The following is a 16,886-nucleotide window of genomic DNA, read 5'->3' as shown; positions in this document are numbered from 1 at the left end:
GCCTCTTAGAAATGTAGGGTTGTTTTGGCAGATCACATTTGAGTCAACATGCAATCTCAGGCAATTATCTTCAAACTTGGTTGTTGTGGGTTTTCCAGGCTAGAACATGGCCATATAGCCCGGAAAACCTACAACAACCCAGTGAAAGCCTTCGACAATACATCTTCAAACTTGTTGCTATTTATAGACTGATGAACAAAACTCTACCTTTCTTCCCATAATGTCAAGGTTACATTTGCTTTTTATGAATAAACTAGCCATCCCCTGCCACGCGTTGCTGTGGCCCAGTCTGGTAATCTGGAAAATAAAGTAATGAGGAAGTCTTGGTTTTTAATATATATAATTCCTTTATGCTTGAGGGTAAACAGTATTTCTTGTTGTTTCTTTGCCAGTGTTGATGTTGAGATTGTCTGGTTTACTTGAACATGCAACATATAATTGTTCTCCTTTAAGGATCCCTTTCAAATCTAGAGTACTATATCTGTGTGTGTGAATCATATATATCTATCTATACCTATGGCTGGATGGCTCTTTGTTATTATTTTTCTTGCCCTGGTGAAGGAAGTTGGACTGGATGGCCTTAAGTATTTTCTGTTGGTCATGGGGGTTCTGTGTGGGAAGTTTGCCCCAATTCTGTCATTCGTGGAGTTCAGAATGCTCTTTGATTGTAGGTGAACTACAAATCCCAAATGTCAAGGTCTATTTCCCCAAACCCCATCTGTGTTCATATTCATGCATATTGAGGACTCGTGCCAAGTTTGGTCCAGATCCATCATTGTTTGCGTCCACAGTGCTGTCTGGGTGTAGGTGAACTACAATTCCCAAACTCAAGGTCAATGCTCACCAATCCCTTCTACTGTTTTCTGTTGGTCATGGGAGTCCTGCAGATGCGGCTCTAAGTAATTTTCAACGGTAAGCAAACAGTATTTTGGCACACCCCCCCCCCCCATCAATCATTGATATATATTTTCTGTTCATCATGGGAGTTCTGTGTGCAATATTTGGTTCAATTCCATCACTGGTGGAGTTCAGAATGCTCTTTGATTGTAGGTGAACTATACATCCCAGTAACTATAACTCACATATGTCAAGGTCTATTTTCCCCCAAGAGTGCCTCAAGAGGACCCCTGGGCAAAATCAACTATACTGCAAATGCTTACTTTGCCTAAAAGGTTGAGCCGCCTCTGCCTGTGTGCCAAGTTTAATTCACTTCCATCATTGATGGAGTTCAGAATGTTCTTTGATTGTAGGTGAACCATAAATCCTAGTAAGTACAACTCCCAAATGTCAAGGTCTATTTCCCTCAAACTCCATCTGTGTTAATATTTGTGCATACTGAGGATTCATGCCAAGTTTGGTCCAGATCCATCATTGTTTGAGTCCACAGTGCTGTCTGGGTGTAGGCGAACTACAACTCCCAAACTCAAGGTCAATGCCTACCAAACACTTCTAGTGTTTTCTCTTGGTCGTGGGAGCCCTGTATGCCAAATTTGGTTGACTTCCATCATTGGTGGAGTTCAGAATGTTCTTTGATTGTAGGTAAACTATAAATCCCAGTAACTACAACTCCCAAATGTCAAGATCTATTTCCCTCAAACTCCATCTGTGTTAATATTGAGTTGGTCATGGGAGTCCTGTGTTGGTCATGGGAGTCCTGTGTGTCAAGTTTAGTTCACTTCCATCATTGGTGGAGTTCAGAATGCCCTTTGATTGTAGGTGAACTATAAATCCCAGCAACTACAACTCCCAAATGACAAAATCAAATTTTTTGAGTGATGGTCACTCCTTGGGTTAGTAGGTGTCTTGTGTCCAAATTTGGAGGCAATTCATCCAGTGGTTTTTGTGTTATGTTAATTCCACAAATGAACATTACATTTTTATTTATATAGATGAGTGCCACTGTCCAATTTAGAGAATGGCTGGCTTTATCCTTGCTGGCCAGGAAATGCACATATGCAGTTGTATGCACTGAACTACTGTGTGAAAATAACTACAGAAAGAAAGAATTTCTGATGGTTTCCTCATTTTACCAATTATCAACATTTTACAGCCTATCTTTTGGTCTATTGTTTTAGTTTTCTTTTTTAATGGACCCTCATACATTTTGTTACTACATCCAGCCTACTTTCAAATGCAGATGTTTCTTACCAGCTATTGAGTTCATACAACAGGGGAAAATACCTTTCAAAACTTTACATAAACTAACTCTTCACAGCCTGAGATGTGAACAGAGTGATCCCAGCCCAAATCTAAAAGCTACTGAACAGCATACAGGTTCTTAGAAAACTTCCAAGTGATAGTGTACTCTTTCATGGGAGTCTCATATATATTAAGGACTGTGCATTAGTGGGTCTTTTTGAGAAGCAACATCGATAGGAAGGATCCATAAAATGGAACAAAAGTATTTTTTTCACTTTCAAACAAGTCCTCTTTTTAAATAAAATATGCAAACTATGTAGACTCAGCCCTAGTGTGTGGGCTTGCAGGTTGGTGGTGCCTCCTGTTTCGTTTTTTCTTTATTTCCTGGACGTGTTTCCATTTTGGTCCACCTTTGTTACGCTGCCGTTTCTTTTCCCGATGCCACATCTGCTCACAGTATTCATCCAGACTGAAGCTGGGACTGCTGAGAAGCTGGATGTAATCTTTGTACCTCAGTTGTGACTCAACTTGCAGATCCCGTGACCGTCCTTCTTCGTCATCTGTTTTCTGAGAGTTTTCCATCTGTCCATTCTCAATGACATTTAGATTTAATTTCATTATGGTTTGGACAAATGTATGTTCTTGGGCTTTACAATAATACGCTCCAGTGTCCTTTCTTTGCAAGCTGCGAATCAACAGTCCATATTCAGTCTTTATGATTCTTTCATCAGGCTTCACCTTTAAGTAGAAAAACAATAAAGAATGGAGTAAAGATATGCGTTCACACTTATGATACAGCAAATATCCTAAGTAGAGATTGTTTAAAAAAAATAATTTTATTGAGTATCTGAAATTACAATTAAAACATTTATAGATATTAATAGTAAAGAAAAAGAAAGAGAGAGAAAAAGAGAGGGAAAAAAGAAAAGAAAAAAAGAGAGAAGAAAAAGAAAGAAAGAAATATGAGAAACTATTTTCATATGTGGTGGACCTGTAATAAACAACTGGAAACATACTGGAAGGAGGTGCAGAAAGAACTACAAATGATCCTGAAGGTAAATATACCTTGGAAGGTAGAAATATTCTTGTTGGGAATACATGATTTAGAAATCGAGAAAAATTCGGATAAACTAGGTTCTTGTGGGTTTTTTCGGGCTATATGGCCATGTTCTAGAGGCATTTTTCCTGATGTTTCGCCTGCATCTATGGCAAGCAACCTCACTACCTCTGAGGATGCTTGCCATAGATGCAGGCGAACCGTCAGGAAAAATGCCTCTAGAACATGGCCATATAGCCCGAAAAAACCCACAAGAACCTAGTGATTCCAGCCATGAAAGCCTTCGACAATACAATTCGGATAAACTTTTGCTCTTAATGACAACGGCAGCAAGTATTTGCTATGCCAGGAGATGGAAGCAGACAGATATACCAGACGAAAACGAGAGACTAATAAAAATACTGGAGATAAAGAACATGGACAGGCTCACTTTTCTCATAGCAAGAAGTAAAGGAATACAAATGCAAGAAACAAATTGGGATGAGGTAACTGAATACTTCAATCAAAAAGAGAAGAAGATTTTGATCTTGTGAAGGAATAAGCAAACAAAAGGAAAGATAATTGAGATGGAGAGAAGAGAAAAAAGAGAGGAGAGGAGGAAGAGGAAAGAAGAAAAGAATTTATACCACCGGAAGAAGTCGGGAAGTCAAAAAGTTTTTATTTTCTCATATTCTAAGTATTAACATACCAATGGATCATGGATCATGTGAAATCTAGGGTGAATATGGTACTATGCAAGAAAATTTTGTCCAATTCTGGGCACCACAATTGAAGAGAGATATTGACAAACTGGAATGTGTCCAGAGGAGGGTGACTAAAATGATCAAGGGTCTGGAGAACAAGGCCTATGAGGAGCAGCTTAAAGAGCTGGGCATGTTTAGCCTGAATAAGAGAAGGCTTAGAGGAGACATGATAGCCATGTATAAATACGTGAGAGGAAGTCATAGGGAGGAGGGAGCAAGCTTGTTTTCTGGAGACTAGGATGCAGAACAATGGCTTCAAACTACAAGAAAGGAGATTCCATCTGAACATTAGGAAGAACTTCCTGACTGTGAGAGCCGTTCAGCAGTGGAACTCTCTGCCCCGGAGTGTGGTGGAGGCTCCTTCTTTGGAAGCTTTTGAACAGAGGCTGGATGGCCATCTGTCAGGGGTGCTTTGAACGCAATTTTCCTGCTTCTTGGCAAGGGGATTGGACTGGATGGCCCATTAGGTCTCTTCCAACTCTATGATTCTATGAAAATGTAATTGTGGTGAACATAGTTTAACATCCAACAAGTTGACACTGTAAGTCCCAAGAATAGATGATTGTCACAAACTCACTTTCAGCTAGGGTTTATTTATTATTTATGTAGGTATTTGTTTATCACCTCTTAACCAACCAGTGTACAACACTCAAGAGTAAAAAAAAACCAGAACATTAAAATACTTAAAATCAGATATAGGGATCTTCCAGTTTCACCAAATAAATATGACTTCTTCCCAAATAGGTCCTTGAGCTGTGATGATTTTGAACAATTATTTTTATTTCCATGTCTACCGATTCTACTTTGCTGGGTTTTTTCCCCTTGAATTTCCATTATTTGGAAGTTATTTAAATGGGGGTCTGTTCTGTTGAGTTAGTCCTATGACTTAATGGCCATTTTTTCTAGTCAGAATAGTTTATTTCTTTTTAAAAAGTGTTATGGAGTTTTAGCAAAAAATATCCATTTCACTGATGCATTGATGTGCTATAGCACTGTAACTCTAGAAGGAAGATATATTATTCCGATGTCTCAGAATAAAAAAGAAATTCACATAAGTATGGAAAAAATATTGTAGTTGATATTCAGAATTGCTAGAAAATATAATCCGAGACATCTGAAATGTCATTTGGATACTTAAAATAAAACAAAACCCCAAGTATAAGTTGATTATCCCTTATCCATGCTTTGGATTTTAGATTTTTGAGCATTTCGGAATACCTGTATTTGCATACATGTGCAAAATGAGATATCTAAGAGATGAGACCCAAGCATAAACAGAAAATAAATATAAGTTTACACCTTACACACATACCCTGAAGATAATTTTATATAATATTTCTCATAATTTTGTGCATGAATCATGGAATCATAGTCGGGAGTGAGCTCATGGGCCATCCAGTCCAATCCCCTGCCAAGAAACAGGAATATTGCATTCAAATCACCCATGACCAATGGCCATCCAGCCTCTGTTTAAAAGCTTCCAAAGAAGGAGCCTCCACCACACTCCGGGGCAGAGAGTCCCACTGCTGAACGGCTCTCACAGTCAGGAAGTTCTTCCTCATGTTCAGATGGAATCTCCTTTCTTGTAGTTTGAAGCCATTGTTCCACATCCTAGTCTCCAAGGAAGCAGAAAACAAGCTTGCTCCCTTCTCCCTATGACTTCCTCTCACGTATTTATACATGGCTATCATGCTTCCTCTCAGCCTTCTCTTTTTCAGGCTAAACATGCCCAGATCTTTAAGCTGCTCCTCATTGGCCTTGTTCTCCAGACCCCTGATCATTTTAGTCACCCTCCTCTGGACACACTCCAGCTTGTCAATATCTCTCTTGAATCGTGGTGCCCAGAATTGGACACAATATTCCAGGTGTGGTCTAACCAAGGCAGAACAGAGACAAAGAAACAAAGTTTGCGTCCACTGAACCATCCCAAAGAAAAGGTGTTGCTACTTCAGCCACCCATATGGACAATTTTGTATTTTAGTATTCTGGATAAGAAATGCTCCACGTGTATTTGCAGCAATTCTGCATTTATCTGGGGAATCCTAAACAGATGTGTTTAAACCAGTTTTTAAAAGATATACAATTGAAATGACCCAATCCACCACCCTGATTTTCAAGCATGTTTACTTGTGCTTATTAGACAATCCTTCTGTTCTTTCCCGCTTCTACAAGCTTTAAGCATTATGGGAGGCTCCAGTATGAACTCTTATTTATCTATTTTCTATATTTGTATACCGCCCTTCTCATCCCTCAGGTGACTCTTACACATACAAGATATATAGATTAAAAAGGGTACTTTGAACTGCGAGTGTGGCATTTCAGTACATTACTTTCCATACTTTATGTTTTGTGCTGGTACATTCGTACCAGGAGCTCCAACTTTATTTTCTTTCTATTAAGTGTTTGCATGCATTCTAAAGTTTCAGGGATTCTGCAAAAAGGTGGCTTCCTTTGGTTTGCCATCTTAGGGCAAGTCCCCTGTCTATCATTGTTAAGTTTGGATCCGCCCCTTCTCTCAGGGAGATGGGAAGGGAAGAGGGGGCCATTTTTAGTTAGTCTTAGTGAGGAAAGCTAAGTTAGAGGACATGGACAAGCTTCACCTGCAGAAAAGCTTCATTTCTCCAGACATTCCGGGGGGAAATTCCCAAAGCTCTGGCTGGGAGCTTGCAGCCTCTCAGCCTTACAGCATCTGAGGGAAACAGCCCTAAAGTCTTAAAGAAATTCCAGAGGGAAAACAGCTTTACAGACCCAAAGAACTCCAGCTGGAGAATCTACAAGCTTTGTCTGGTAGGTTTACTCGGTACCAAGACACAGTTTGGAATCGGTAGTAGATCCCACACCAACAAAACTTAGATAACAGACAGCCTGGGAGAGGTTAAAAAAGGGTTTTCCTCTCAAAGTTTAAGAACAATTAATGAAGACAGTTGCCTGTCCCTTGTGGACAAGATTAAGGAAGCACCCAGTTGATTTAAAGCCTTGAAGCATATGTTTGACTCATTGAAGATTTGAGAAATACCTGTTTAATTTGTTCAATAATAAAGGACTTTGTTTAACCTTTCATGCCAAGTGCAGCAATGCTAGCCCTATTGTAAAGGTTGTGCACCAGTTGTACAGGGCTACCACCAGTTTGCGAAGTCTGCACTCACCAGTTGTACAATTGTGCTAATTGCGAAGGTGCTGCAATTCCAATAACAGACAGGGTATAGGATTTTTTAACTTTAAAGTACCCACCCTCCGTCACCAAATGTAAAGACTGTTCTTAAATGCTGCTACGTAAATGTGAAAAAAAATTACAAAACATTAATGAATCGATTTCCGAAACAATAACGAATCAATTCGTTAATGGTGGACGCGACTGCGAAATACGCTAAAAAACCTCCAAAAACTTCTGACGCTTCCCTCTCCCTCTGTTGTTGACTGTTGGTGTGATATTATAATTTTTTTTCACTAATTAAACAAAAAACTTGCCCCAGACATGCGGAAATAATAACGAAACGACCTCAGAACAATAACGAAACGAATACAATAATGAAATACGAAGCATTTACAAAACGTGTTTAAAAATTCATTTTTTAAAAAATTGCTCCAGAATGGTTCGTTATCGTTTTGTAATTAAAAAAATTAACGAATTATTAACGAATTACGAATTAACGAAACGAAACCGCCCAGCCCTAGCCAGAATCACTGGGTTGCTGTGAGTTTTCCAGGCTGTATGGCCATGTTCCAGAAGCATTCTCTCCTGACATTTTTCCCACATCTATGGCATCCTCAGAGGTTATGAGGTATATTAGAAACTAAGAAAGGGAGGTTTATATATCTGTGGAAGGTCCAGGGTGGGATAAAGAGCTCTGATTTATGAAGCCATAAAGAAGACTCCAGCAAAGCATTCCAGCGGGGAAGCATGTGGGGAATGCGGAAGTGTTTCATCAGCGTCGCAGATGGACGATGAAAGCAACAGCTCCCCTGGCAGCCAGAAAAAGTTAAATAGCCTCTGTGTATGTCTGTATATGTTTGTATGTCAAAATTTGGCATTGAATGTTTGCCATATATGTGTACACTGTAATCCGCACTGAGTCCCCTGTGGGGTGAGAAGGGTGGAATATAAAAGCTGTAAATAAATAAATAATAAATAAATAATTGTCTGCTGGAGGCAAGTCTGAATGTTGCAATTAATCATCTTGATTAGCACTGCAAAGCCTTGCAACTTTAAGGCCTGGCTGATTCCTGCCTGGGGGAATCCTTTGTTGGATAGTGTTAGCTGGCCCAGATTGTTTCATGTCTGGAATTTCCCTGTTTTCATAGTGTTTTTCTTTATTTGCTGCCCTAATTTTATACTTTTACTTTGGAACAATTATTCTTTCTATATTATTTACTGTCCTAAATGGTAGTCAGATTTTGTTCATTTTCATGGTTTCTTCCTTTCTGTTGAAATTGTCCACGTTTGTGGATTTCAATGGCTTCTCTGTGTAGTCTGACATGGTGGTTCTTAGAGTGGTCCAGCATTTCTTTGTTATCAAATAATATGCTGTGTCCAGGTTGATTCATCAGTTGCTTTGCTATGGCTGACTTCTCTGGTTGAAGTAGTCTGAAGTAGTCATGTTTGGGTGCTGCATTTGGTGGTCACCATTTGGAGCCGTTGGGAAGACGAACTAAACGAGTTCCTGGACCACTTTAACAGTATCCACCCAAACATCCAATTCACCATGGAAAAGGAAAATGAAGGAAAACTGCCATTTCTAGATGTCCCAGTAATCCGTAAATCCAATCAACAATTGGGCCACATAGTTTACAGAAAACATACACACTGTTCTGGTACAGCTGCACCAGGAGCTCCAGCTTATCTTGCTATTTGTTGATTACTGCGTGTATTTTAAAGTTCTATGCCTTTGCAGTTAGATGGCTTTCCTTAATTTGCATTTATTGGATCTATGACCTGTCAATTATCATTAGGTTCCCTTGTCCCGCCCCCTTTTTGGGTTTTGGAGGGAATAGGAGCCATTTTGGGTCAGCCCACACAGAGAAGTCTTTTATACAGGACATAAAACCAGGAGCTCCTGTAGAAAGCTTCGTCTTTCACAGCTTGGCCAGAGAGATACAGTCTCAGCACAGCTCTTTTGCTGAGGATTTACAGCCTTACAGCTCCTTTGCTGAAGGAATCCAGTCCCACAGCACTTCAGCCAGCCATCACTGAAACCTGAACACCTTCTTTTTCCCTGGAAGTCTACAAAGGACTCTGTTTGGTAAGGGCCACTCGCGGCAGCCAGAAGCAGTTGGTACCGGGTGTAGGGGCTCCACACCAACAGAGGCAAAGGCAGACTGCCCAGATAAGAGGTTAAGAATTTCCCCATTAGTTAAAATACAGTTATGAAGATAGTGCCTGTCCCCTGTGGACAAGCTTGAGAGAGCCAATAGACTATTAAGAAAGCCTTGAAGTACCTGTTTGATTTCAATAATAAAGAACTTTGTTGAACCTTTAAGCAATCTAAAGACTCTGTTTAAGGAAATCCAAAGGCCTTTAATCTGAGGCAGCCCTGGTGTACCGTTGGGTACACAGAATTTATGTCCTGTCTGCAGTCTTTTGTACAGGCCCAGCATGTGACAGCACACACACATTGATAGATACCTACATAAAAATTCCAACTATCACCCAAGTAAAAAAAAAGAAGCACAATTAAAGTCCTGGAAGACTGTACAAAAAGAATCTGCGAATCCCAAAGGATATTCTCTTTGAAGTGCCAGTGATTTGAATAGAAACTGGCACATACAAGACACTATACTCTGTCCTATGTGATGAAAAGCAGTGAGTGATGAAGCTTCTGCTTGATTAGGTAATAGAAAGAACGTATGCTTGAGAAATTCTGCACCATGCTTATTGTACAAACGAACCATTGAAAAATGGAACATTTTATTGAAACTTTACTCTTTAAAAATGAACTGAGGGAAAATGAAACTGGAAAGCTGCCCAAATGACACATGTGCTTCTCTAGCAAACTTCAGAAGGAAACAATTCAGGAGGCATGAAGATGGCTAAATTAAATTTATTCACAGTGGGTAGACTGTACACTGTTTCTTTATGTCTAAAATATGTGGACAATTCCCTTCTCCTTCAACAATATGCATATGTACAGAGACTGGCTGGCTACCATGCAAACTGAACCAAGTTTTGAGACAGATATGTGCAGCTGTCTATGTGCAACCCTGCTGACCCATCAACTGCATTGTAGATTATAAGACAGCTGCTTAAAAAAAGGATTAAGGAACAAGAATGAGGAGCTGGTGGTTAGGAAAGGTTTTAGGGTTTCATTTTGTCTTGTCTCTCCATACCAATGTGATTTTGGGCCACGAAATTCACTGGCCCATTCCTTCTAACAAATGGCCATGATCAAACTAGAGAGAGAAAGAGAGTTTTTACTGGATACTTCATATTTCCCACTTAAATAAGTGGAACATGTGGTTCTTAATGTAGCCTAAAGATCAAAGATATGTTGGAAAGGGAGCTGTGTGATGTATGTATGTTTCTTCAAGATGTGTGTCAATTTATAGTAACCTTATGGATTTTCCAGCACTTTCATTCTCCTCTGAAATACAGCATAGAGCAACTGGTATTCATTGGTGGTCCAACTACTAGTCAGAGCTGGTCTTGTGACCAGCAGTGCTGCAGAATTCGAGGCAGCACGAGGGGAGGGTGAAAGAGAGAACCGTGCCAGGAGGAAGGCGCATCAAGCCAACCCCGACCGGGACCGCCTTCCACCTGAAAACCAATGCCTTCACTGTGGGAGAAGATGCGGGTCAAGAATAGGGCTCCACAGCCACCTACGAATCCACAAGGAATGCCATCATGGAAGACCATCTTACTCGTCCAATGAGAGATCGCCTAAGTAAGGAAGTAAGTAAGGTCTTGCTTAGCTAAGCCTCCACCTTAGCCTTCAAGAAGGACCTCAAAACCTGGCCTTTCCATTGCGCTTTTGGAGAGTGATCAGATAATTCCTTTTGTTGCTCCTCCCATAATGTTTTGTCCCCATATCACAACTCCCCCTGCCTATTTGAAGGCCTGTCCCCACTACTCTGTTTCTTATGAGCTTTTCCCATTCTTCTTTCATCCCTATCTCATCCCGAATTTTATCATTTTATCTCGCACATGTGGCCTGCCCTTTTGGGATTGATTCTGCATTATACTATTCTTATTTTTATTTAATTGATTGTGATGTTTGTTTAGTTATTTTGGTTTTATTTTGTTGTAATGTATAGGGCTGGGCGGTTTCGTTTCGTTAATTTGTAATTTGTTAAAAATTTGTTATTTTTTTGTTAACGAAGAGATAACGAACCATTCTGGAGCAGCTTAAAAACGAAACGAATTTTTCAATTGGTTTCGTAAATGCTTCGTATTTCGTTATGTATTCGTTTCGTTATTGGTTTGAGGTCATTTCGTTATTATTTCCGCATGTCTGGGGCAAGTTTTATAGTTGTTTTTTGTTTAATTAGTGAAAAAATATATAATATCACACCAACAGTCAACAACAGAGGGAGAGGGAAGCTTCAGAAGTTCCCCCTGTCCCATTTGGAGGTTTTTTAGCGTATTGCGCGGTCACGTCCGCCATTAACGAATCGATTCGTTATTATTTCGTTATTGTTTCGTTATTGTTTTGTAATTTTTTTACCATTTAGAAAATTTCGTAAATATCGAACTTTTTTTAAAAAAAAATTCGGAATTCTTTTAAATATTGAAACGCAAAAAACCCCAAAAAACGAATCGATTTTAGAAACAAATTTTTCCGTTGTTACCCAGGCCTAGTAATGTACTGTTGGGCCTCGCCTCATGTAAGCCACCCCAAGTCCCCTTTGGGGAGATTTTTTTTTGTCGTGTCAGAAGCAACCGCTCCTGTTGTGAGAGAATTGGCCGTCTGCAAGGACGTTGCCCAGGGGATGCCCGGATGATTTCTGATGTTTTATCATCCTTGTGGGAGGCTCCTCTCATGTCCCTGCATGAGAGATGGTGGCGAGGTATAAAGATGATGATGATTATGATTATTATTATTCCAAGTTCAGACATGATCTAGTGTTTTTCAGGTATTTCTCTGAATAAAGTACATAACTTTTTTACCAACCAAATATTGCAAATCCTACTCGTATTTTTTTCCTTTTTCTGCTTGTATACATTCAAATCCATTTGTTTACGAACTCTGTACTTTAAATAAATAGAACAGGACAAAGAGCAGGAAAAAGATATAAAATGAGAAAGTCCTTTCTTGGATGACTGAAACATGAACAATTCTGAGTGAAGAAAACATTGTTTTCTTCACTTGGCCCAGTGTACCTGTCCAAACGTATCTCCTTCTATGTCCCACCTCGGAGTTTTAGATCTTCTGGGGAGGCCCTGCTCTCAGCCCCGCCTCTATCACAAGTGAGGTTGGTAGGGACGAGGGACAGGGCCTTCTCAGTGGTGGCCCCTCGCCTGTGGAACTCACTCCCCGGGGAAATTAAGTCATCAATATCCCTCCTCTCCTTCAGAAGGAAGCTGAAAACATGGATATGGGACCAGGCCTTTGGGTAATCTGGCAGACTGACAAGGTAATGACGACCAGAATTTGGAAAGGACTATGGTAATGCTGAATGGAATTACGGCTTTTAGAACTCGGTGAACATTGGCCACTAGATTGGCTTTTTAGTTGTTATTGTATTAATTGAATTTTTTAACTATTGTGGTTATTGTAGTTATGTATTTTATCTGTTGAATTGTTGGCATCAAATTGTGCCGGTTGTAAGCCGCCCTGAGTCCCCACTAGGGGGTTGAGAAGGGCGGGGTAGAAGTGCCCGAAATAAATAAATAATAAATTTTACTAATTGTCAAAACACTTCTGCCATTTCCTAGGGGAGATCTGCACACTTCTTGTTTGTCATTGATTTTCACACAAAGGGGAATTTGCAATCATTTTAGGGATCTCGGCCTACGAGCCCACGAGGACCTTGAGATCATCTGGGGAGGCCCTTCTCTCGGTCCCGCCTGCCTCACAGGCACGTCTGGCGGGGATGAGAGAGCGGGCCTTCTCGGTGGTGGCCCCCCGGCTGTGGAACTCCCTCCCTGCTGAAGTTAGACAGGCGCCCTCCCTTATGGCCTTTCGTAAGGGCCTGAAAACATGGCTTTTCGAGATGGCCTTCAACTGAGTGCTATGTTATTGGAAATGACGACCGGAATGTACTACGACTATGAGATTGATTATGACCCCATGATAAGACGAAGCGGATTTTTAGTATAAGTAGATGTTATGTAGTAGTAGAATGTTGTCTGCTGTCTTGATTTATTGTAAACTGTCTTTTCTATGTTTTGTACACCGCCACGAGTCGCCCTAGGGCTGAGAGCGGGGGTTAATAAGTGCAAGTAATAAATAAATAATAAATAATAGCCTTCCAACAAGGAATATTTAAATAACCTTGAAAGAAGCTGAAATAGATTTGCAGTAAGATTAATTTCATTTCAAATTTGAGTTTCACATGGGCATTGAATCAATTTGTCAATTGAATTCATTTGTTCAATGATGAATTTTAAACTTCCATTCCATGTCTAATTTTGTTTTGTGTATTTTAATATGTATTTTATGGGGAAAAATAATATGTGTATTCTACAGGTGTTTTTAAATGATTTTGTGTTTTGGCAATGTTGTAAGTGCTATAACTTATAGTGTTAAAGTATCCTTAGTCTTTCCCTATTACAAAGGAAGGAATCTGTGTTCTGAAATGGTACCTGTTGTTACATGTGAGTGTACCATCAAATAACTAAGAATACTTTTCATATCCTTGGGAACTATAGATCAATTTAGAAGCTGATTTGTTTTGCCTTAAAAATTAGAGAACATAGTATTATTTGACCATTTTTATTTAACGGAGTGATACCACAATAGAGAGTAATGCATTGCAATATCCAGAAGATGGATTGCATCGTTATCTCAGCTAATATTTACAGTCACTTGAGATGGAAAGTTTGAAATTGTCCTACTTACGTGGATGTGGAGGATCTAGGGAAGAACCTTAAAGATAAAAGACTATAAACTATTTAGTTTTGGTCTTGACAGGCATTTTATCTGTAGCTATAGATGATAACCTTAGGGCAGCTGGGAAATAATTAACATGAAAATAGTCAGGCTGAATGATAAAAAGGGTATCAAGTCCAGCATCCTTAATCCAACAGTAGGAAGGCAGAAGTATGCTTTTGGAAAGTACCTAATAAATGCACAATGGTTGTGAATGTGTCCTGATAAATATCTGGTATAGTGCCTTTGAATATGGAAGATTGATTTAGCTATACTGGCTAACAAATGTTGGACAGAATTATTCCCCCTCCTCACATAAATCTGTACATTTTAACACATGTTGTGTCAATGCACTCTCATCACTAAAATACTCTGAACAGTCACATATGAATGTTCTGAATTTATGAACAAAGACTTTCATTGGATTACCCCAAATTTCAATGTTCTGAGAGATCTATTTTTTTTACTTGATCCCCAGTATTGATGGACTTTAAAAAGTCTTTTGGCACTGTACTGATAGAAGGGGGTGGTTCCCTTTTTTTGTGGAAAATTAAGGTAAAGTTAAGAGTACAACAATATAAGATGATTTATTTATTTAATTAATTATTTACTAAATTTGTATACCACCCTTCTCAGTCCTCAGGTGACTCAATTTGGTCCATCCTGGGAAAAACGAAAAGAAGAACTGACTCCTCCCGCCAACTCCACCTTTAAGGGGAGGTGTCGAAAAGCTCATTCTTCTCCTAGGTTTCTTGCCCCTTACCATGCTGGGGCTCCTCTTCGGTGACAGATCTAGATGAACCACATCAGATGATGCAGGCTGAGGCCCTGCCCTATCTGTGGGTGAATCAGCAAGGAAGTGTTGCATTCTAGATTCCTTGCTGGTGAGAATTCAAGTTTTGGGTAGTTCCAATGGAGCTACCCACAGTTTTCAGGTTTTCCCCCATCTGATGGGGGAAATGGCACTGCGCCATAATGCCTTGCCACTCTTTCACCTGTCTCATGAGGGAAGCAACAGGGAGCCAACACACCTTGCCCTGATGCCCCATGTGATAGGGGAAGGAAGGATGGGTGCGTAGCTTGCTGCGAGGTGCCATGTGTACCTTCCATTCCACTGGTGATTGCCAGTGAAATGGGACACTAGGGAGGGGAGAGATTCATCAGTATGATTGTGCTGGTACAGCTGTATCAGAAGCTCCCACTTTATTTGCTTTGTATTAAGTGTTTGCTTGCAGCCCAAGGTTTGGGATTCTGCAGCAGGGTGGCTTCCTGCTAAAGTTTGCAGTCATAGGGCAGGCCACCTGTTCATCATCATTACGTTCTCTAGTCCAGCCCCATTTTTGGTTTAGAGAAGGGAGCCATTTTTTTAGTTAGTCTCTGCAAGAATAGCTAATGTACAGGATGTGTCCAGGTTCTCCTGTGCAAAAGCTTCAACCCTTAAGACTTCCCAGGGGAGAACAGTCTTAAGAGCATCTAAAGATTCCCAAAGGTTCCAGGGAAACAGCCTTACAGCCCTGAGGAATTTCGGAGGGAATAACAGCTTTAAACATCAAGAACTCCAGCTAAGTGACTACAGGCCTACTGGTAGGTCCACTCGGTTTTGAGACGCAGTTCATCCTGGTAGTGGATCCACATCAGTTAGGTTTAGGTTCACAGTTAGCCTGGGAGGAGCTAGAAAGGGATTTTTCCTTTAAAGTAAAGCAAAGAAACAGTTAGACGCCACCAGTTGCTTGAAGCCTGGAAGCATTTGTTTAACCTTTGAAGACAAAATAAGTTCCTGTTTGATTCTTCATCAATAAAGACTTTGTTGTATTTAAGCTCAAGCCCTCTAAAGACTGTTTATGGGAAAAATATCTAAAAGCTTCTCTTCAGCCCCCCTGGCTTCCCGTTGGGCTCAAGTTGCACATCTTGTTTTAAAAGCACTTCATTTTAAGCCCAGCGGTGACAGAACAATGATGAAGTCCCTATTCTCCCATCTAGACATTCAAAAAGGCCAGAAGTTGCAGTGGAGATAATAGTGGGGATGGTGCTTCCACTCTAACTAGAGCAGTGGTTCTCAACCTTTGGGCCTCCGGGTGTTTTGGACTACAGCTCCCATAGTTCCCAACAGCTTGCAAACTACCTGGGATTTCTGGAAGTTAAAGTCCAAAACACCTGGAGGCCCAAAGGTTGGAACCCACTGACTTAGAGGAAGGGATGGTTCCCATTTTGTTGAGAATTAGGTTATGGTGCTTATACTGATTCATGGATAAGTCAACCCATCTTTTGGGGAATGGGTTTTTGAGTACAATTTTGGGACGTATGCATGAGCATATACAGTACCCTAACACTTTTAACTTTTGGTAGGGCAGATAATATTCCTGTCAACATACAAGGCCAACATTGAAATTAAGCGTTCACAAGCTATACAAATGTGATGTTTGACCAGGCCACTGGAAGAAATGGGGCTTAATTGCCCATTTGATCATGGAAACCTACTAGATGAGATCTTGGGCCAGTAGCACTCTCTCTCTGAACAAATTTTGATAGGGTACCCCTAAGTCAGAAATCATGATAACCATCACCAATATCATCAAGTTTGCAGACGACACCAAATTGGGAGGGATAACCAATACTCCAGAGGACAGGAGCAAGATTCAAAATGATCTTGAGACTTGACAGATTAGAGAGATGGGCCAAAACTAACAAAATGAAGTTCAACAGGGACAAATGCAAAATACTCCACTTAGGCAGAAAAAATGAAATGCAAAGATACAGATTGGGGGACGATGAGGCCTGGCTTGAGAGCAGTACGTGTGAAAAAGATCTTGGAGTCCTCGTGGACAACAAGTTAAACATGAGCCAACAATGTGATGTGGCAGCAAAAAAAGCCAATGGGATTTTGGCCTGCATCAATAGGAGCATAGTGTCTAGGTCCAGGGA

At 40.3% G+C, this 16,886-nt stretch overlaps 1 protein-coding gene across 1 annotated transcript in view; it reads right to left on the bottom strand.

Annotated features, from left to right (window-relative positions):
* Positions 1–942: 942 nt before the first annotated feature.
* Positions 943–16,886, bottom strand: part of SEMA3D (semaphorin 3D) — a 255,213-nt gene continuing 239,269 nt past the window's right edge. The window contains exon 18 of the mRNA XM_060778197.2: positions 943–2,877. Coding sequence (XP_060634180.2) covers positions 2,452–2,877 — 426 coding nt within the window. The 3' untranslated portion in view covers positions 943–2,451. The remainder of the gene's footprint in view (positions 2,878–16,886) is intronic.

This window comes from Anolis sagrei, chromosome 5 (genome assembly GCF_037176765.1).
Source record: "Anolis sagrei isolate rAnoSag1 chromosome 5, rAnoSag1.mat, whole genome shotgun sequence".
Lineage (NCBI taxonomy): Eukaryota > Metazoa > Chordata > Lepidosauria > Squamata > Dactyloidae > Anolis > Anolis sagrei.
This window is presented reverse-complemented; position numbering and strand designations above follow the sequence as displayed.